Below are 24,026 nucleotides of genomic sequence, written 5' to 3'. Positions count from 1 at the left end.
AATTCACAGGACGCTTCAAATAGCTACAATGTACGCAATCATAACAAAAATCGCTAAAAATACTTCTCAAGCTAAAAACATCAAGAGGGTGCACCAGTGTGCCCATTTTTCGAGTACACCGGAGAATCCTCCTTTAATATATACAATTTCTAGTTTTTATCTTTAAAAACATTAACATAACATTTTGTTTATTTTGTTGTAGGTCATGTGTCTATACATTACAGGTCACCTTAATACCATTTTCACTAGTGAACATCGTAAGGAAATTTTTCGTTACATACATTATCATCAGGTATAGATGCTTATTCAACTAAAATTTGGTTATGGTGTTCATCTTTGTCAAATTTTGTTAGACATTTTAGCCTTTAATATATAATAACATAAACATTTCACAAAGACAGTTTATTATTGCAAAACAATAATATATATAGGGAATTTCTCATATAGGGCTTCACTTTTAAACTCTACCGGTGGGGCTCTTCAGTGTTCTCGACCCGTGAATTGCTTTCAGTGTGATTTTTTTTATGACCATGTATATTGAAGTTGTTTAGACATTTCTGCAAATTGTCAGAAAATTCTGAATAGTTTACAATACCAAAAATTAGATTCAAACATGTTGTTTTCCACGCGCATAAAAAAAATTAGCCACATTTGCAACAACATGTTTAAACCTAGTTTTCGGTACAATAAACTATTCAGAATTTTCATAAAATCGGGCCGATGATCTAAATAACTACAATATACACGGTTATAAAAAAAACTCGCGCCGAAATTTATTCAAAAGTCGATAACACTGAGAGTCCCACCAATAAGGCTTAAAGTGAAGCACCTATATACAAGAATTGTCCTATATATATACATTCATTTTATATTTAAAATAACTTCATATTGAACACACGATCATTTTGTTGTGACATTTAGAATGAAGATGGTGGGTGGGGACTGCATGTAGAGGGCCCTAGCTCAATGTTTGGGACAGCATTTAACTACATTTGTTTGCGTTTACTTGGAGAAGAATTGCCTAAAGATGGTCAAGATAATGCTTGTGCAAGAGCAAGAAAATGGATTCTTGACCATGGTAGTGTAACAAACATACTCTCTTGGGGAAAGACTTGGCTTTCGGTATGAAATGAGATAATTTCAATGTTAAAATATAATAGACAGTATATAGTTATAGGAGAATTCTCCTATAGGGCTTCACTTTAAGCCCTACCGGTAGGGCTTTCAGTATTATCAACCTGTGAACAGTTTTCAGCACGATTTTTTTTATGACCGTGTATATTGTAGCTATTTAGAGCATCCTGCAAATTTTCAGAAAATTCCGAATAGTTTACAGTACCGAAAACTAGGTTCAAACATGTTGTTGCACGCGTGACTAATTTTTTTTATGCGTGTGGAAAACAACATGTTTGAACCTAGTTTTCGATACTGTAAATTATTCGAAATTTTTTAAAAATTTGCAGGATGCTCTAAATAGCTGCAATATACACGGTCATAAAAAAAATCACGCTGAAAACTGTTCACGGGTCGAGAAATACTGAGAGCCCTACCAGTAGGGCTTAAAGTGAAGACCCTATAGAAGAATTGTCCGTTAGTTATATTGTTCTTGATTAACTAATTAATTATTATTTTATTTTTCGTAGATGCTTGGAGTCTTTGATTGGAGTGGTTGCAATCCAATGCCTCCTGAATTTTGGATTCTTCCTTCTTTTTCAGCTATACATCCATGTTGGTTATATTTATATCTTTAATTAAACATAAATACTTATAATTTGTTTGATGATTTTCTTAAGTAATCGGTGTACTTTTTGTCTTTCTAAACATTATTGTAGCTAGATATGGTGCTATTCTCGATTGGTTTATATGCCTATGTCATATTTGTATGGAAAAAGATTTGTTGGTCCCATCACACCACTTATTCTACAATTGAGGGAGGAACTTTATGCTCAACCTTATAATGAAATCAATTGGAGGAATGCACGTCATCAATGTGCTAAGGTATGTAACACATACACACAAAAAAAAAAATTATGTATGTATGTAGCCATAGGCAAATATTAACATATAATCATTAAAAATGAACTCATATATATTACGGGTGGGCAACATCCAAACCAATATAATTACACTGAACCAATCAAATCCAATTACAATAGGATTGGATTGGATTTTGGATTGAATCGGATGGAAAATGACACAATGTCAAAATCCAATTACAAACGGGATCAAATACAATTATATATAATATATATTAAAAAGTATTTCATTATTTATATATTTTTTAATAAATTGTTATTGGCTAACTATCAGTCTTCCCCTATACACTTCAAGACCTAATTAAAGGAGAAAACACTAAATAAACGCATACATTCTCTCAAATTTTTACAATACTACTTTAAGTTTGTAAGGTGGATAACTTTATTTAGTTTGAATTTAAATTGATGGTGTTGTTTAGTTTTTAAGTGATCTTTTGTATGCTTTTAAGTTGATATTGAAAATCAAGTTCCAACTCGGTTTCGGAAAAAAAATGAGGTTCCAACTCGAAATCCAAGTAAAAAACCGAATCATTACTAATTTGATTGGATTGGGTTGGATTGGATTATTTTTAAAATCCAATCTAATTAATTAGATTGGATTAGATTAGTACAAAAATGCTGGATTTGATCGAATGCCCACCCTAATATATATATTGGGAGCGACTACAACGCATCTCCTTATTTTACAATACCGGTGCATCCTTTTTTCTATTTCGGCACTTGAATAGTTATAATCTCAATTTTTTCTATATGATGGTGTACATTATAGCTATCTAGAACATCCTGCAAATTTTCAAGAAATTCTGAATAAATTATAGTACCGAAACATGATCTAAACTGTCTGTTGCACGCATGTCTGTTTTTTTATGTACGCGTGTAAAATTTGACAGTTTGAACTCTGTTTTCAGCTTCATAAACTATTCAGAATTTCTTGAAAATTTGTTGGATATTCTAAATACTTACAATGTACACCGCCATATAAAAAAAAATTGGGATTATATCTATCCAGTGCCGAAATAGAAAAATGATGCACCGGTGTTGTAAAGAAAATAGATGCGTTGTATTCGTCCCTTATGTATATTTATATCGATATCTTTATAAGTAAATATTGTACGTACATGATGACTTTATCATATAATTTTGTAGGAGGATCTTTATTGTGAACGTCATTGGGTACAAAATTTTGCATGGGATAGTCTGTACCTATTTGTCGAGCCTCTTTTGAGTCGTTGGCCTTTGAAAAAATTTATAAGAGAAAAAGCTCTTCAAGTAACCATGAAGCATATTCATTACGAAGATGAGAATAGTCGATACATTACTATTGGATGTGTAGAAAAGGTGATCAAAATATTGTTTACATAATTTCTCACCATATATATATACAAAGTTATCCAATTCAATCACACACTTTTCGAACAAAACTTTTAAGGTATTATCTTAATTATTATTTATATATATATATATATAGTTGCTCACATTCTTTTTTTAAGACAGGCGTTATGTATGCTTGCATGTTGGGTTGAAGATCCAAATGGTGACTATTTCAAAAGGCATCTTGCTAGGGTTCCAGACTTCATATGGATTGCTGAAGATGGATTGAAGATACAAGTTAGTACTACTTGCAACACTTAGACTAAATTGAACATAACTAACTCTTCTTCTTAACATGTAGTGTACACACATACATATTTTATTTATACATATATATAGGTAGCGACTACAGGGCATCTACTTTTTTGACAACATCGGTGCAGCCAGTTCGTGTTTTCTACACCTCGATAATTTGTTTTCTAGTTTTTTTATATAACAGTATACATTGTAATCTTTTAAGACAACCTGCAAAATTTTAAGAAGTATCAAAATCAAGGTTCAAACAGTTAATTTTTACACGCTCGCGTATACAAAAAATAAGCACTCGTGCAACAAGCTGGTTGAATCTTATTTTCGATACCATAATTTATTCTGAATTTCTTGAAAATTTGTAGGATGTTCTTGATAGCTACAAGCTGTAGTCGCTCCCTTCATATTTGTATTTTAACAAATATGCACCGTCATATAAAAAAAACCTTGACATTACATCTATCAAAGTGTTGAAAATAGAAAGTGGATGCGTTGTAGTCGCTCTCTTCATGTTTGTATTTTTAACAATGGATTTGTATTATTAAGTGACATTTTCAAATACATTTTTACACCTTTAATTTTTGTAGAGTTTTGGTAGCCAATCGTGGGATGCTACTTTTGCAATTCAAGCTTTTCTTGCAAGTAACCTTGTTGATGAAATTGGACCAACTTTGGCTAAAGGTCATGACTTCATTAAGAAATCTCAGGTTAGTGCTAATTCAAAAGTTTAATTAGTGAAACAATAATTACAATCCTAGAAGATCGATGGAGCTCTAATTGGAGACCTAATTATTTTATTATGCATTATACATAGTAATAATAATAATATTATTAATAATTATAAAGGTCAAAGACAATCCTTCAGGCGACTTCAGAAGTATGTATCGCCACATTTCTAAAGGATGGCAAGTTTCTGATTGTACCGCAGAAGTTTTAAAGGTTATAATTAGTTTAATTATTATTTAACCAAAAATTGTACCTCTCTTAATTTTTTTCTTTTTTTTTCTTAATTTTCACACATCAATCTGTTGAACTCATTGTTTTTTTTCTTAAATTATACATTACAGTGTTGCTTATTGTTGTCGATGATGCCACCGGAGATTGTTGGAGAAAATATGGAAGCTGAGAAATTATATGATACTGTTAATGTAATACTTTCTTTGCAGGTGAGAAAAACACACAAACATATATATATACTAGATACAAACAACGTGTAATATGCACGTTTGTTTAGTTTTATTTAAAAAAATTATTAATTATTTTTATTAAATTTATATTAATGTCATATACATTTCAATTAAATATTATATTTTAATTAAATAATTTATTTATTTTTGTTTAAGTTTGTATTTGTTCTAGTTTTTGTATTTGGGAAGGACAACAAGAGATCATATATTATATGTTTAATGTAATATTAAATATTATGCATGGAATTTAAATTTAAGTTTCTTACTAGTTTTTTTTTAAAAAAATAATTTGTTGCTAATTCACAGTAGATTATATTATATATTTAATATGATATTATTCTAATAAGTTAGTTTAAGTTTAATTAAATTATATTTAAGTTATAAAACATATCATATTATTATTTTTAAATAATTATTATTGTAAAATATCTCAAAAATATCATATTTTAATTTGTTTAATTATTTATTATTTTTAAATAATTATTATTGTACAATATCTCAAAAATATCTTTTTTTAATTTTTTAATTATTTATTTTATTTTATTTAAGTTTAAGTGTTTACAAACTACCGTTAAATATAAAAATATTATGTTAAATATAAGAATATTCCGTTAAAGTTAACCATAAAAAAATAAAAAACCGTTAAAACCAAGAATTTCCGTTATCTACACATTTATTATATAGAAAAGATATGATTTTGTATTTATCTTTTGTTAAACTTGCATTTTAATGATTAGCCAATTCAAGACAACATACCAAATGGCCTTGATATAAGTATATATATATATACTAGATACAAGCAACGTGTAATATGCATGTTTGCTTAGTTCTATTTATATAATTTATTAATTATTTTTATCAAATTTATATTAATGTCGTATAAATTTGAAATAAATGTATTATTTTAATTAAATAATTTATTTATTTTTATTTAAGTTTATGTTTGTTCTAGTTTATTCTAGTTTTTGTTTAAGTATATGGAAGTGACAACAATAGATTATATATTATATATTTAATGTAATTATTAAATATTATACTTAAATTTTAAATTTAAGTTTCTTGCTAGTTTTTTTTTAAAAAACAATTTGTTGTTAATTCACAGTAGATTATATTATATGTTTAATATAATATTATTATAATAAGTGAATTTAAGTTTAATTAAATATTATTGATATTATAAAACATATGATTTTATTGTTTTTAAATAATTATCATTATAAAATATCTCAAAAATATCATATTTTAATTTGTTTAATTATTTATTATTTTTAAATATTTATCATGGTAAAATATCTCAAAAATATCTTACTTTAATTTTTTTAATTATGTATTTATTTTATTTAAGTTTAAGTGTTTACAAACGAATATTCTGTTAAATATAAAAATATTCCGTTAAAGTTAACCTTTAAAAAATAAAACCGTTAAAACCAAGAATTTCCGTTATCTACACACTTATTATATATAGAGATATTTATATGAAGACAAATAAATAGATCTATTGATTGAAAGGAAACAATACATTGAAAATTTTGTGAAAATGACCTTTTTTTTTTAGGTAATTTTACATTCTGGCTTACTTTTGATAATTTTTTGCAAAATGGGCTCTGTCTAAATTTTTCAACCAGCAGTCTAAAATTTTTAATCAATTGTTTGAATTTTTTGACCACCTATCTAAATTTTTGACTCTCTATCTAAATTATGAGAGATTATTTTGCAACGAATTATTAAAAATAGACTAGAGTACAAAATAACTTTAAAAAATAAATCATCGTATATAAATACAAGATAAAATAAGACATAAATACTAAATAAAACTTAGTTATAATTAACTAATATATTTAATAGGTTATAGCTAGGTCAGATAATATAAATTTTTATCATGTAAATCAATACCCAGAAAAATATCATAACTTGCCCAAATCCTTAATCTCAAATTCATTGGCAAGCATTCTCTTAAGATTTCTAATTTCATCAATCATCTAAACTTTGTTTCACTGTTATAAACACCCATTTACATTATTCTTTTTTAAAGGTCTCATTTCTTTAAATACAACCCCTTTTTAAAAGTAATTTCACATGAGGACAAGTTAGCAATAAATGCTTTAAAAGTAAGATGAGTGACAACTTTTAAATGTGAGACAACGTAGTTTGAATTAGGATACATTGTACAAGATTTGACATACATTGAATTAGAATTAAGTTTTTAACAAAGATTAGGGGATGTGGGATCACTTCTAATTTCTAAAAAAATTTGTGCCAATTATGATAAGAGTGCTGTTATTTGACACTTTAAGATGCCCAATACTATATTAGTTGACACTCTGTGATTAGTTATAGCGATATATATTTATTAAATTCAAATAAGTGGGATCCGATATTAAATTGCACCAATAACGATATGTCATCTTCTTATGGTGTTGGGCACCCCCTTAGCAATTCTCTTATGATAATTAGAATTTGAAGGATAAATAACACTATAATTCATATTGGGAACAACATGAATGTTCCAATTGGTCATGAAAGATAGACTTTTGGAATCTTTATTAGTATGAATTCACTTGTTAATTAGAAGAACCTAACAACCACGAGAATAAGAAATATACTTTCGGATCCAATTATGAATTTAATTTTCACAATTAATTATTCTTACCTAAAGAAAATATAGAAACTTCTTTTTTTATATCACTATATTTATGTGTCAATTATAACCTTGTTGAATTTGACTTATTTTAGAGTAAAAACGGTGGTGAAGCAGCTTGGGAGCCCGCTAGATCACCAGCATGGTTGGAAGTAAGTAGTTCATATGAATATATATATTACAACACTGATGCATTCTTTTTCTATTTTCGACACCTGGATAGATATAATTATAAATTTTGTTTATATGACGGTGTACATTATAGATATCTATAACATCCTACAAATTTTCAAGAAATTCCAAATAAATTATTGTACCGATGAAAATAGTGTCTAAACTGTCTGTTGCACGCGTACCTGTTTTTTTGTGTACGCGTGTAAAATTTGACAGTTTGAACCATGTTTTCGGCTTCGTAAACTATTCGAAATTTTTTGAAAATTTGCATGATATTCTAAATACCTACAATGTACACCGTTATATAAAAAAAATTTGGATTATATACCTATCCAGGTGTCGAAAATAGAAAAAGAATGCACCAGTATTACAAAAAAATGGGATGCGTTGTAATCGCTCCCTAAATATATAGTTGCAATTTTTTTTTTCTAAATTAAGAATAAATGTAATTTTTGTGTTTGGATTAATTCAAATTCAGATGTTAAATCCTGTGGAATTTCTTGAAGAAATTGTTATCGAGCATGAGTATGTGGAATGCACTTCTACTGCAATCCAAGCTTTAGTACTATTCAAGAAGCTATATCCAGGGCATAGGGAACAAGAAATTAAGATGTTCATAAAAGGAGCTGTTCAGTATCTGGAAAACAAACAAAGACATGATGGTTCATGGTTAGCATCATCACTCATTCTAGACTGCATATATAAACAAAACATTTTGAAAGTTGTTATTGATTTTTGTATATATATATATTTTTTTTTTCTAACCCAGGGTATCAGGGGCCCCACCCCCACTAATCTCTGGAGGCCCTGGTGCCAAGTGGTAATTACCACTTGAGCGATATCAGCATGCCCAGAGGTCCATCCATTAGTGGATGACCCTCCTTGGACCGCCCTGACCATCGCTTCAGCCAGAGATCGCCCCAGTGGCCCCCTGAGGTTTAATGACTCAGTGGGGAATCGAACCTATGAGGGATTATCTCCTCAAGTTCGCCCTAACCAACTGAGCCACCCCTTGGAGTTTTTGTATATATGTATACAGTAAAATCTCTATATACGACTACTCCATATAAGAATAACATCTATTTTATTATTAAAAAAATGGTCTCAATTTAGGTAATTTATAAATAAGAATATAATTAGTTATACATTTTTTAAGTCATACATTAAGAAAGTATACCTCTATATAGTAATAATTATATATACAGTCAAATAAATATATGTATTATGTTATTTATTTGTGCTCAAAAGAGAAAATCAAAGATTTATTCTACATTTGATTACATGAATTACTTTTAAATATGTAATAGTTTATTAGGGAGTTTTTATTGTTATTGTTGTTAAAGTTTATACTTTTGAGTGTTTGAAATTTTTTTTGTACGGATGCCTCTATTTAGTTATAACATCTCAATTAGAATACAATTAGTTTAGTCCCGAAGCTATTCTTATATAGAGGCTTTACTTTATATAGGTATGGCAATTGGGGAATTTGTTTCACATATGCTTCGTGGTTTGCGCTTGGAGGACTAGCCGCAGTTGGTAAAACTTACAACAACAGTCCAACTATGCGCAAGGGAGTTGAATTCCTACTCAAAAAACAAACAATTGATGGCGGTTGGGGAGAGAGCTACCTTTCATGCCCTAAAAAGGTATCATTTCACGTGTTCTCTTGTGTTAATTTGTTCGTTCAATTGACTTTTAATTAAGTGATGTTGTTCAGACAACATCTCTCTCTATTTTTATTTATTATTTTTTTTATCGGAGATTGTAATTGGAAAGATGATACAATGCAAATAGCTGGAATAAAAGATTTCATCAAACTAAATTCATTGTCTAGCCTAAGAACATACTTTATCTATCTTTGAAGTTTAACAAATAACCCACATAAGATAGGGATGCCCCAAATTGTTTTTGACAATAAATTAAGCTATAAATTTAAAATGATTAAAATAGATATACCAAACATATGATTTTGAAAAATATTTTTATTTGCTTTTAATATAAAAAAAATATTTAAAAAGTAATTTTAATAACATCCTAAATATTGAATTGGTATATTTATATAATTTTGTGTTATATGATAAATATAATTGTAACATGTACGAGTTCACGTACGTTAGATTTCAATATATATGTATAACTATAGTTTTGGTAAATTAAATTATGCTTTTAATATAATTACAAGTGTTTAGATTTTATTTTACTTGAATATTTTTATAATGTAATTAGTTAATATATATTTTGCACTCTAGCCTAGTTTTAATAATTCTTTGCAAAATGACTTTTCATAATTTGGTCGACAGCTAGTCGAAAATATAGACAGGTGATCGAAAAATTCAAACAGTCGGTCGAAAAATTTAGACAATTGGTCGAATTTTAGACAAAAGCTATTTTGCAAAATATTATCAAAATTAGATAAGAGTGCAAAATCACTTAAAAAAAAAATAAGTCATTTTCATCAATTTCTCTAACTTATTAACATGAAGTATATAACTTTTTTTACAATTCATTTTTATCTTCTCATATATAATTATATTAATTTTGATTGTATTATAGGAATATGTAGCATTTCCATAAAATAGATCAAACTTAGTACAAACTTCATGGGCTATGATGGCATTGATTCATGCTGGACAAGCAGAAAGAGACCCAACACCTCTTCATCGAGCTGCCAAGCTCATTATCAATTCTCAAATGGAAAATGGTGATTTTCCAGAATAGGTATATATATATATTAGCAATATTATTTTTAATGCAAAAATTAATGAGAACAAAAATTACTAAGGAATGTATAGTATTTTCTAAAAATTAAAGTAATCTTTTGAAATTGTTGTCTCCTAAAAGAGAAGTTGAATTTATTTTTGTCTAACAAATAAATAATTGATTTTATTTTATTATGACCCATGCCAGGACATAGTTGGAGTTTTCAAGATGAATTGTCCACTACATTATCCATTATACAAAAACATTTTTCCATTATGGGCGCTTGCAGAGTATCGCAATCGAGTTCTATTGCCATGCAAAGAACAAGTTAAAGATCGAAGCACTTAATTAAGAATTAATGTGTGTGGTTAAAACTAATAAAAAGAGTTGTGAGGTAATGATTAAGTATAAGACATTATTATGAGTACAAATTAATAATAGACTTCATAATAATATCCATTATTATAAGAAGTCTTTTATTATAATTTAGAATGTAGTCTTTGAAGCTTGATATGTTCACTTTATCTATTTGAATCATTTGAGGAAAATGTTAATTATATGCCTATTATTATGAAATAAAGATTGCTCTCATATTATTGGTACACTTTTATTTATTGGTGGCTTAACATGCATTGTGTTAATATTATAATATTTTAGATATATTATTACTTGCTTGCACTTATAATTGATAACTAAAGTCTCATTTTCTTATAGTGTCAGGTGTACAGTTTCTAATAGATAAAAACAAAATGTACAAACCAATCATATCTATGTAATCATTGAAAAATTTATGACTAAAAGTATTAATCACAAAAATCACAATTAGATGTGACTTAATGTCTTTTTAATCATAAATAAATTTTATCATTGTGTATAATAGATTGTGATTAAAACTATATTAGTAATATAACTTGTGACAAAATATTATTTTTTAGTAACAAATAATTTTTTGTTATGACTAAAAATGATATTTAATTGCGAAAAATTGATGTTACGACTAAACATTGTAACTAAAGGATAACTTTTTTTGTAGTGTCTAGTGATCAAGATCATCACCATAGACCAAAATATCAATACAAATGATGAATATTATGTGGAACAAATATAGTTTAGTCTAACCTAGTGAGCATTCTTGGAAAGGAAAAAAACTCTTTTCAGCTTCTCAAACCAAATAATTAAGATGCTTGTTTAAACCAACTAATTAAGGGTGTGTTTGGTATGGGGTAAAGTAAAGGTGGGAATGGGAATTTAAAACCTTTCCTATGTTTGGTTCAAATTTTAAGGGGATAAAATTAATAATTTGTGTGGGCCCCATATGTATTTTAAGGGTAAAGTGAACTATTTTGTACACAAGAGTTTAATATTACCTCCATCCTAAGTCTCTCTACACTTTCCAAGGCAACTCAATTACTTAAAACAAACACCCCGTGAGAATTGTTGGGATCTTTAAACCCCTAGTAATTGTATCATTAATGAGTGCTCTTCCTTGGATCATCATTAAGAAAATTGTTGTTAACATCCACTCGAAGAGGCCCCGAAAGAGAACTGGAGATTTAGAGCACCATTCATGTATGCACTATCACTCCATGTGTAGAGTCCAAGAACTTTACTTAGCTAAGTTAGATAGTAGTATAATAGTAATAATAGTATTATCTTTATGACTGTGGATTTTTGGTTCAGACTGTGATTTATTTGGTCACTCATTGTAACACTTGTAGATTTTCTAAGTTTAACCTATAGTTTAGGAATATTAATTTTAACCTAAGGTTTGATTAATATGACTGATATTGAGGGTAATATCTATTATATTATAAGGTTTAGATAAGATCCAATAAGATTATAGCACATGTCATGTGTATGTTTAATAATGATTAAGTATTTTGAGGAATAAATTTATTAAGGTTAAAATTTGAATATCCTAGGGTCAATCAGCAACTTTGAAAACGTTAGAGGGCTTAGTCAACGCTGTTTACTGAATTCAAATTAAGCTAAAAATGTGTAATTTCGTGTTTAAATATTCAGCGTATGCCAATATATCGCAGCTATAGAGGGCGATATATCGCAGCACAAAAAAAAACGTCGCACGATTGCCTCGGGCATACTGGCCCAGGCGATATATCGCCTACAGGGTGCGATATATCGCCTCCTTCAGGGCATTTTGAAAGTTTTTGAAAATGTTCTCCATTCAAATCTTCAACCTCTTGATAAGTCCAGCATCTTTTTGAACGAGTCTTCAGCCTCTGCTGAACGATAATTCAAATGTTTTTCACTTAAAAAGCCATTATTTTTATTCAAGTTAAATGAAGATATTTTCATTCCTAAACTCTATAAATAGGACCTAGTACCCAGTCATTTATTCATCTATTAAACAAGTTAGAGGCTGCAAGTTGATAGGTTAGTGTGAGAGTGTAAACACTTGGGTTGGGAATTATAAGCTTGATCACTATAAGCTTACCAAACACTTGGGAAGTAAGGTTCTATCTCACATTTCGGTTCAAGGTTTAGATTGGTCATAGAAGTACTCAAGGTATCCCAAACTCTAGTCCATTTCTGTATTATTTTCTTTAAAGTTCTCATAGTCTTCTACTCAGTATTCTAACCTTATTCTTATTCTTGGTTAGGAAATCTAAGTTCTTGAGCACAAGGTTTTTGGTAAGTATATTTTGATAGTATAGCTCCTTCATCACTTTCATCCATTTTCTTCAATATACTTACCCTATTATTTATGGTTTTTAGGAGTGTTCCAAAGTCCCAAAATCTGTTCTCATATCCCAGTAATTTTGGTAAGGAAAATAGGCTAGAATTTATGTGTTATATGATTTTATATGTTATCTTATGAATTTGTGTTATGTAATATGCTATGTTAAGTATGCTTGTAGACTTGGGCATATGACCCATACAACTAACAAGCCCCAAATAGATTATGGGCATATGACTTGCTTAGCTAGCAAGCCCCACTAATCTAATGGGCATATAACTTGTTTAGTTTATGGGACCCCAAGTAATAATTGCCATTATAGTATGTATGTAACATAAGTGTTATGATATGTTTTATGTTTCTTTATGAAATTTATGTATATGGTCTATGTGTTAGATTTTTTCTTGCTGGGCATTAGGCTCACTCCTTTTATGTTTATATGTGCAGGAAAATAGCTTTAGTGGCGGGAAAGGTTCTTGAAAGTTTGGGGAATGTGTATTGAAGCGGAATGGATTCAAAGAGCCGAGAGTTTCGATTCGAGGATGAAGTCTTCACTTATGGTTTTTATGTGTATTTTTCCACACTTATTTATGTAATCTCTTTTAATTACAAGTATGTTATGTTTTAATTTTAAAACAATGGGATCCCATATCCTACTTTAAATTTTATGTAAGTTTAACAATTTGTTTTTACAAGTTTTAATAAATTTATAATCTTTTCACTTGTAAGTTCTGTTAAGGATTAGGGTCTATGTGTAGTTTTCATTAATGGTCCAAAGTCTAGAGTAGTTGGGTCATTACACCATGGTACTACAAGAAAAAATGCTTTTAATAACACCAAAAATGTGTTATCAAAACATACGATAACACTTTCTAATGTTTTAAGGGTACTTTAAATAACACTTTATCAGTGTTATACAAATGTGTTATTGTACTGTCAACGATAACACAATTTCTGTGTTATTTTAATATATAGATAAGTGTTGAATTATGTTATTTATAGTCGATTATATAACATTTTTTTTGTGTTATACTACACTTTATTATAACACATTTTTTGTGTTATACTACACTTTAGTACAACACATTATTTGTGTTATCCTACACTTTAGTATAACACGTGTTATATTAGCTTAGAGAAACATAATCTTTTTTTACTTACACAAAACTAGGAAAACAAATATGAAAGTTGAAGCCAAATAAGGTAACATAAATAGATTTTTATTAATTACTCAAATGTAATTACAATATTTATGCCCAATTCAGATTCCTTTATCACTAAATACAAAACAAGAAATGTATACAAAAATTAGTGAAATACATTCTTCCATTCTAAAGGCCTCAACTACAAATGTTGTCAAGAATTGCTCCAAAGAAATCATCAATATACCTGCACATTGTAAAAAAAAAGTCCTTTTATTATAAAGAACATAAGACTTAAGCTAGTTTCCACCTGTAAGCATATAAAGTTTAAATTAAATTTGTAATAACTCCAAAACTTGGACGAAACAGCAGGGTATAGCAAGATGTACTACCATGCAAAACGACTGAAGCAACAAAACATGCAACTTAAAACAATAAGCTAAGAGATGAATGAAGAGAAAATTCCACTACCAAACAGAGTACTCTATCAATACCTAAAACTTAATGAAAATGAAAGAAACATTCAGCAGACAACAAAAGACTTTCTTCTTTATACCTTGACAAGGGCTGATGAAAGTCATCTTTTTGTTGGTAGTTCGTCTTCTAACATGGTCATATCAGCCTATTAAGAAAGAAAAATCTAAGCATATGAATTTCCCACAAAACAAACAGTTAAATTCAGAAATGAAAGTGAATGAGAAAATCAGAGAGGATAGACAATGAATGAACTGAACTTTATTGAAATATATTGAAGTGTTAAATAGAAAAAGAGAATACATCACTTATAATGAGCTAAAAATTAGAGTAAGACTAACAGATTCATAGAAAACCATAAGAGATCTAGCAGCTACCACTTAATAGATAAAATTTGTAGTAATAAAAGTACTACAATCTTTCCATTAGTCATTTATAAAAATCAGTATCACTAATCATGCTAATCAGAAAGTACTGCCATTACTAACTACAAAAATCAGTATCACTAATCATGCTAATCTCTAGTGTGAGATCGAACTATATAAAATAATACTATAAAAATCCCCACACTGCCAGACTATCCTTTACAACTTAATATTAAGATCCTGACACTATAAGAACAGAGATTAAGAGGCTGACACCATAGGAATAAGTCAATGCAGCAGCAATGTCTCAAAATGGGCCATTTCACATCTCTTAAATATCTGTTTTAGTATAACCATATTTATTGTGTTCTGAGTTTTGTGCTTAATCAGAAAGTGTGTGATCTTGAAGTGGTGTGTATGTATGCAGCACAACAAGAATGAAAGATTCTCTACTGTTTCAGGTTTGAAAACCCATGTAATCACAATATGTAATCACATAGATAAACCATTATATATATATATATTGAAAATATGCACTGGAAAATATTCCCTTCCAACGAATGCAAGAGTATATCAAATAATAACTTTTTAACTACTCAATACAAAGTTAAAAGCGTATGCGTGATAAAGAAGTCTTAAAATGATGAAGCAATACTAAGTGTGTATGAGTATTTATGGATTAAAGTACAGAACTAGTATAAAACATTAGTAAATGTGATTTATGATGACAGCAATCACAAAAATGAAATGCAGAACAGAAAAGAATGATGAAGCACCTGTATGAAATGATGAATTAAGATTTCATACTGCTCCTTTAAACTGGCAAAAAACACCAACTCTTCAACCCGGCCATAACTGCAACATATTGCTAAATAATTAATTCTTGTGTTCTTTCATCTAAGTAAGAACATAAAAAGATCACGTGATTATGTAAAAAAAAATTTTTAAAAAGAAGTTAATTACAGCTCTAAACTAAAACAGAAAAGATCAAGTTTGAAATTTATCTGAAACAACAGCAAATAGTAATAAATTATACAGGAAAGTAAAATCAAAAAGCTCTGCCATAAATGCTAATAAGTATAATTCTGTGTTCACAAAGTTGGAACTCATATCTATCAGATAAGTTAGTTTTTTTACGCTGAGTTGTACTATTGGTTTGTTTGTGTTAGAATCCTTTTTCTTTTGGGGAAATTTCTGCTCCCTTCTTTTAGTCATTATGCAATTTTTTTTTTATAATATTTCATTTTGGATAAAAAATCTGTAACCCATCTAGGCAGCAGGACAAAAAATAAAGAGAGAAATCAGAGTTCTTAAATCCAAACTTTATGCGTGCACACACACACACCCAAAAAAAAAAGGGGGTGTGGGGAGTAAAAGCTTGTCAAAGTATAATTCAGTTGCCCAAGTTGATATCATTGTTATTTGGCACTTATCACCTTTGGCTAGATTATCAATCTTTTGCAGTAAAAAAGTTCTCAAAGCATCATGCAAGTAGGAAAAGTACTTAATAAAACTGAAAGTATATGCATCCATCATTTAAATGAACAAAATCACCCAGAACATTAATTGGCAGTTACGCGTTCGCTCACAGTAATAAACTTCAGAGTAATCTCCTCAAATGACAAACAACACAACAGTTCTAGTGGCATGCATGAGAAATTTCCCCAAAAACAAAGGCCAAGTTTCTGGGATCAAATTCATAAAAATCAGAAGTTTCGAGAAGTTTACCTAAATTTGACCTCAAATTTTCTGACTCCTAATTGCCAGCTCTCTTCTCAAGTTTTGGCAAAAATAATTATGTAACTTAAAAACTGAACATCAATTCCTGTTTCATGTAAACACAAGTTATCAAGCTAAAAATCAACACGAGAACAAATGAGCAACAAGTTGATCATGTACAAACAGATACGAATCAAATTTATTTTTAAGTTATACACCACATACCAAAATCTGTGAATCTCCTCTTGCAAAGGTGAAGAAACTCGACGTATTTCTGAGCTCCCTCGTTTGTCTTGTCAAGCTGCAAGACCAAAGGTCGCCTCATCATGATCCCTGCAGATTTTCCAATCCAAATTCCATTATATATCCTTGCTAAAACAAAATAGTAAATAAGAAGAAAAAAGATACAAGAAAATTAAATGATAAAAATAGTAAATAAGAAAAAAACAACTAGCCTTTGTTTACTTTTGATTATTAAACTAAGCAAGCTAGTTAATTGAGGGTAGATAGAGATGAATAATAATAATAAAATAGAAGAATAAAGAGCTAAATGAAAAAGCTGAAAAGTAATAGACATAAAATCAGCAATTGATTATGCACTCAGAATGTTACTTAATTACCATTGTAATTAAATCATTACACTTATATTTGATGTGCTTTGATGAGTTTGGTTTCAGTTTTATGAAATAAAAGCACACGGCACATGAATCTGGTCAACATACAAAGAAGTAACAAATTAGTGTAGATAAATATTATTTGTTTAGTTTTATATACTTTAAGTAGTTTAGATTTGATGTGCTTTGATGAGTTTGGTTTCAGTTTTATGTTGGCATCATTTCCTATCATGCCAGCTGAAGAAGCCTTAACTATTAAATGCAACACGAATGTGGTAAATCTCATATGTTACATATATCTTAGAACAATTATAACCAAATTAAGTACACTCCAAATAATCTCCAATTCTAATAATTTTATTTTGTTTACACATAATCGACTTTAACTATCATTTTTACCAAACGAGATACTTTAAGGCGTAGAAGAAACATGATTGAGAGTATAAAGACTGAGGATGAGACTTGGTTGAATAACAATGATAATCACACACAACACAATCACAGAAACTAAAACAATAAACAATTTGTTGAAATATTCAATGTATGTATGCAATTTTTGTAAGAATGCAATTTTTGAAATATTTGATGAAAATCAGGACCTGTAGTGAAGAAGAAGAAAAATAGTATCTTTTTTCTTTGGTTGTCATGCTAATGAAGTAAAGAGAGACTGAGATATACCAATGACAAAGCCATAGTCAATGGCTCTGTTGAGAGCATTACCACCAATGCTCAACACAATGACATACATACAAAAATTAAGCACCAAAAGTACTAAGGAAACATATTTGAATAGCTTATTATCAACCATTTTAAGTGGAGGAAAAGAGGTTTGGGAAAAGTCACTGCACAATGCAGAAAGAAAGAAGATGAGTTGTGCTTGTGTGTGCATGAATGAATTGAAGTGATATCTTATTATAAACCAGAGCTTTTGAGAGAAGGTTTTGGAAGGTTCTTTGCTTGTTCATTAGGCTGCTACTTCTAAAGGACACAAAAGTATTCTTCATTAACAAGCCAACCCAAGAAAAAAGATTCATTCCTATTGTCCTCTCATTTTTTAACTCTTTTTTTTTCAGCTTTAGTAGCTTACATTCTTCTTTTTCTTTTTGACCCTTATCTTCAAATTATTTGCTGTTTCTTTAGAAACTTTTTTGGTCTTTTATCCATCTTTGATACTTTTTTTATCTGTGTTTCAATTGCTCATTACAACATTTAAAATACAGTAAGAATTGAATCACTATTTTTTTGCCATTGTTTTATCTATTTGGAAGTGAGAAAATTTAACACTAAAAGATATGAAGAATTCATTGTATTTCACAATACTTTTATTTCTTTTTTACAAATAAACCAATCAAATCAATTCACATCACACCAAATCACACAATAAATTGCCATTGACAACAATACTTCTATCGAACTCTCCACTATCATGGAGATGGAAATATCTCAAAGTCACTCACTCAAAAACAAAAAATACACAAGTATGACTATTTTCTCCTTTATTTTCTCACATCAATTTCATAATGCTAACCATTGTCTTTTGGTAAAAACCTAAGTAAAACGAGCCAAAATCTGATAGCCAAGGCAAGTTATTGGTAGTGGGAGAAGAAAAAGAACACCCCAGGTGGATTTGTTTATTCTTTTGTTGAACAGTTAGAATTATATTCAGTATTACCTATCAAACCAAATTCAACCTCTCTTTGCTTTAGTGTATAACTTTTGCCAATTCTTGCTTAACTGAAACAAACTCAAACTAGCTACCATGAAAACCAGACTGAAACAGCCTCTTGTTTACTTTTGTACAATTTTACCTATAAATATAAGCCCAATGACTAAAACTAAGAACATTGAAAATACTTCCATCAATGCTGCATTTACACTTTCTACCAATCCTAACCCAAAATTTTGATTGATCCTTCACCCCTACTGAGTATCTAACTCGTTATACTGAATGATACAAGCCTGTAATAGAGTAAATTAAGTGATCAGATGGAGGCCTCTGAATCATTGGCTTCTCACTAAAGTAAGTTGTGAATCTTGTTTTATTTTCTATTCTTGATAGCTGTTTCTAATGGCATGTTTTGTTTGGATAGAATCTTATTTGCACATGTTTATATGCCCCAAAGGTTTGTTGGAATTTGCTAGAGTCTTACTTGCTGCATTTTCCTAAAAATTTGTTGTCACTAAAATATTTTGTGCTACAAATTATGACTAAAAAATATATTTAGTCACATTATTTTTGTTGTCACAAAATGGCTGTGACTAAAAGTTAAGTTTTTTGTAGTGGTTTGTGGCTTATCTTTTAAAAAGAAAAAGTTTATTTCTTTTGACAGAGAATTCACTCAAGGTATGGACACACAAAAATGAAAGAAAAAAGAAGATGTACTAACCCAACACCTATAATTAAAATAGAGCAGAAAGAACAACACAAACTAGATAGCAAATCACATATAACTTCCCTTAACTTCCCTTACCATTATACTCACTTTGTATGAGAGAGGAAGTTGTAGGTGTTCATATGACATTTAATTACAAAATAGCTCCTCCTAAAATCATGAATGCTTATAAGTGGATTTTATCATCCATGCAGCCTTTCCAATCGATATCACTAAAACCAACTACTATATGTCACAATGTTGTTTTGTCGATTGCTAACACATCCTTGGTACCATAAGGATGACAACTCAAGTACCAATCTAGCATGCCTATAACAGATATCACGATAGGAATGTGTATACTTGAGTAAGCCCTAGTCTGCCTTCAATAAGCATATATGTGAGATAATCTCAAACTTGATCTCTCATCATTACTAATATCATGGACTTTAGGTCGTTCATAACACATCACAGTTTAGACTATTTAAAGATTTTCAATGAAATCAAAACATTAATCACTACAATAGTTAGTCAATGCAAACTATGATACTATTCAGTCTACCGTTGATCTCATCACGAAGAATCTAAATTTTTAGACCATACAAGGTTTATCAAGAATTCTTCATCTGACAGATATTATCAAATAACGGCTTAATTTGTCTCCAAAATAGATCAAAATCATAAGATATGAGCAATGTACTATATCAAATGACAATATAAACATATCATTGCTCCCACTGATCTCTCATATAGTGTTGACTAACGATAAAGATTCGAATTGACTATTTTGAGAATTACAGTAATCACTATCTTGATGTCCTGCCTCAAAATGGATTTAATGCATTGAACTCGGGTGTCCTTTAAACAAGAATTTAGTTCTTGCATCCTTATATATTGATTTCCAAATAGTCACCACTTTACAACTCAATAATAGTAATGAACAAATTCATTGTTATAGTGGAGACTAGCTATAGGCTTTAATTCACCTTACTTTAACCATCAAACAACTTATTCTTAAAATGAACCACCATCAAGAAAATCTCCCAATTATTATGGGATTAAGCCTAAACTTTCACGCTTGATCATAGCTTGGAAATCATGAAATAACCATATCAATTCTCTAAATAAGGATTAAGAACTACCAATGACCATCGATTAGAAATTTAGAGGTATATGTAATTAATCTTATCTCGTGTATGGAATCACAGGTTTATCAAACTGTCTCGATCCTTTATCTTTATTTGTCCGCATATGGAGTTTCTTACAATAATCTGGCCAATTGTAGGTCATCAATAATAACAGCGGAAGCAACAAAATGAGGGATAAATCCAACTATTCCCTAAATAAAATTTTAACCCTTGTCTAATGCCAGCTTAAAACTCCACCATAGATAACTTTATATACTTATCAAAAATAATAGCTAGAAGAGCCATACATATTAAACTTGATATTCTCAATAAAACACTTAAATGTTCATCTTCTCTCATATGATTAAAATCCAAGATTGTCAAATGCAATGTCCTATATTGCCTCATAATATTAGAACTTCTGAAATAGCCTTAGATGTAAATTCTTATTCAATCACAACATTCAAGAGGCTATTCAGAATAAAACGATATGATCCATTGAGTCTTAGTATCTTGAGTGTTGCTGCGAAAGACTTATCTCACATTGTCTCTTTCGAAAAACAACTAACATGGTTGTGAATATGGAATTATGTTTGTGATTATATTAGTCCATACAAGATTCAAATATCTCTCTCACTTGGAACAATATAATCAACAAACACCATATTAATCTCCAGCATGCAATAGGCAATCAAATAAATTATGTATGATATCATATCAATAGGATATGTATACTACACATAATTTGGCCTGAGAGACATTCAAATATAATAACAACCATCAAACCAAGATGCATGGAGTACAACAATTAAGACTATCTACCAGTCTTGTTGTATCCTTGTCACTTCGAGAAACAATACACATAAAAAAGTGACTGCATATCATTATGCATGCATGGTTTAATGCCTTAGGTATTTTCCACTATAAAGCTTTCTAAAACATAAAAGCTTTCAAACTTTGATGAGTCAAAACTTTGAGAAGACTGTGCTCAAGATAATAATGCATGAGAGATCTTAACAAAAAAGTGATAAATACTCGATATCTCTCAAAATTTGTATGCATTATAGATTAATCATTGTGGACAATAGGGTTGTAAAACAATTATCAATAATTATGATAGTCATTAGCGATGAATATGTGTACTGAGATTGAATAAGTCAAAAAACTTATATCCTCTATTATTTCCATTTCTCATCCAAAATTGTAACTAAGTTATCAAAGTCACTATACTGAAAACTTTGTTCAGACTTAAATCAATCCAAAATTGTTGCCTAAATATAGCTTAGCTATCCTCAATTTTACTAGCAACAACGATATGATATCGAGTACATATGCATTAACCCATTATCTTGAATTCACTATATTTACAGACATTCACAATTAACACAACCATCTCTTCGGAATAGACAATGACAATCATACATCCATTGTAATATTGATCCAAAACTTGTCAACTTATGATCTATGCCTTATCTTGATCCTTAAGCATAAAAGTATTGTAATAATTGATTCATTAGTTCTACCGAAACTATTTCAAGGCACAAAACCAACGTACTAGTCTCCTGAACTCATCATTGTGTAGCAAACGTAGGAATATCACTTTAGATGCCCAAGAAAAATTCCTAAGTGATTCCACCCTCATAAAATTTGTCAATAGGGATCGATCGACACATATATACCTTACTAAAACCAACTGACACCCATCGCAATACTCCCACTGAGCATGCAGTAACTTGGCATCTTTGAATTCAAATGATTTCAAGATTTATCAATTTCGAGGCTTAGTCCAATTTTCTAATGAGAGATCGATATGACAAGACATATTATAGTCCCATCCGATAACTAAGCGGTAGAGGTTTTAGGATTGCTTAATACTAAAAAAAAATATCTTAGAGCAGTGCCACTATGTGAAAACAAGGATTATGCAATCTGCTCGTTTTCTTAGCTTTCTCAATGATCTATCAACGGAAGCGATCATGTCATGTTAGAGTCGTTCAAACAAAACATATGACTCTTACGCAGGTAAGGACAACTACTTTAAATATCATAACCAAATTCATCTAATCCACTACCGATAGGGTAGAAAAGATTGTGTGGTTCATGACATCTAATGTGTTTCCTTCACCATCTAAGCATCCTACTTTACAGTAAAATCATCAACAGGATGACTAAATTGCATGTATGGATCTTAGTTTTTAATTGTGATTGATACGGGAGAAAAATATTTAACATGAATCACAATTTTCGACAATTGACATGTGAAAACTTACGACAGGTAAGCACAACACATTCAATGAAAAAATTTAATCTCATAATTATCTAATAAGGCCGATTGCGCAATTTTGTATTTCTAGCAAATTTTATTACCAAAAATATTAATTAAATATTGACAATAATTTTTATAATAAATGCACAAACCATGACCAATATCTTATTACACATTTTCCATAGTATATGCCCCGAAAGAATTCATAATAATAACAACAATGATATTCACAAAAAATTATCAAAATCACGAAAGGCATATATATAACAAAATTATGGAATGATAAACAAATAAAAAATGGCTTTGTATGAGATTAAATTAATTAACGATAAATTTATCACAATTCTCACAATTTTATGAATAACAAAATTGACATGCTTAGACTCACGATAGGTGAGTACATAAGCACTCAATTAATTATTCACTAACATAATTATATTATCAAAAATGTCAATCATCTATCAAATAATTTTTATGACATGAATATAATTATGTCTTCATCCAATGAAATAAATAAAAAATAAAATTGTGAGAGAAAAAAAAATTAATTCAAATTAATTATGTGATTATGTGTCAATCATCTATGACATGAATATATTATCAAAAATGTCAATCACCTATCAAATAATTTTTATGACATAATTATAATTATGTCTTCATCCAATGAAATAAATAAAAAATAAAATTGTGATAGAAAAAAAAAATTAATTCAAATTAATTATGTGATTATGTGTCAATTAACAATTTAAATTGACCAAACCCAAAATATAATCACACAATCAAATGAGAAAAATTAAAAGGAGAAAAATAGTGAAAATTTGGTCCAAAATGGAATCTTCACGCGCCCAGAAAAGTTTACTTTATTTTTTTTGCTGATAAATGCCCAAAAACGAC

At 29.3% G+C, this 24,026-nt stretch overlaps 1 protein-coding gene, 1 long non-coding RNA gene and 1 pseudogene across 4 annotated transcripts; 2 read left to right on the top strand and 1 right to left on the bottom strand.

The window, feature by feature from the left end:
• Window positions 1–28: 28 nt before the first annotated feature.
• LOC133783645 (beta-amyrin synthase-like) lies at window positions 29–4,387 on the top strand. Its single transcript, XM_062223291.1, has 7 exons — window positions 29–88; window positions 203–292; window positions 922–1,122; window positions 1,837–1,998; window positions 3,183–3,374; window positions 3,531–3,644; window positions 4,244–4,387. The coding sequence occupies exons 1-7, from the start codon at window positions 29–31 to the stop codon at window positions 4,385–4,387; spliced, it is 963 nt and encodes a 320-aa protein (XP_062079275.1).
• A 288-nt stretch (window positions 4,388–4,675) lies between these two features.
• On the top strand, window positions 4,676–10,671 carry LOC133781426 (beta-amyrin synthase-like; annotated as a pseudogene).
• A 3,581-nt stretch (window positions 10,672–14,252) lies between these two features.
• On the bottom strand, window positions 14,253–19,793 carry LOC133781413 (uncharacterized). 3 transcript variants are annotated; one of them, XR_009870108.1, is made up of 6 exons: window positions 17,374–19,793; window positions 16,979–17,086; window positions 16,763–16,859; window positions 15,811–15,889; window positions 14,752–14,817; window positions 14,253–14,442 (listed from the first exon to the last, which is right to left on the bottom strand). It is a non-coding gene; the product is annotated as an uncharacterized LOC133781413 (long non-coding RNA). The 3 variants fall into 3 exon arrangements; XR_009870106.1 differs by having other exon boundaries at window positions 18,046–19,793; XR_009870107.1 differs by having other exon boundaries at window positions 16,979–19,790.
• Between the last annotated feature and the right edge of the window lie 4,233 nt (window positions 19,794–24,026).

Source organism: Humulus lupulus, chromosome 6, assembly GCF_963169125.1.
Source record: "Humulus lupulus chromosome 6, drHumLupu1.1, whole genome shotgun sequence".
In the NCBI taxonomy this organism is placed as follows: domain Eukaryota; kingdom Viridiplantae; phylum Streptophyta; class Magnoliopsida; order Rosales; family Cannabaceae; genus Humulus; species Humulus lupulus.
This window is presented reverse-complemented; position numbering and strand designations above follow the sequence as displayed.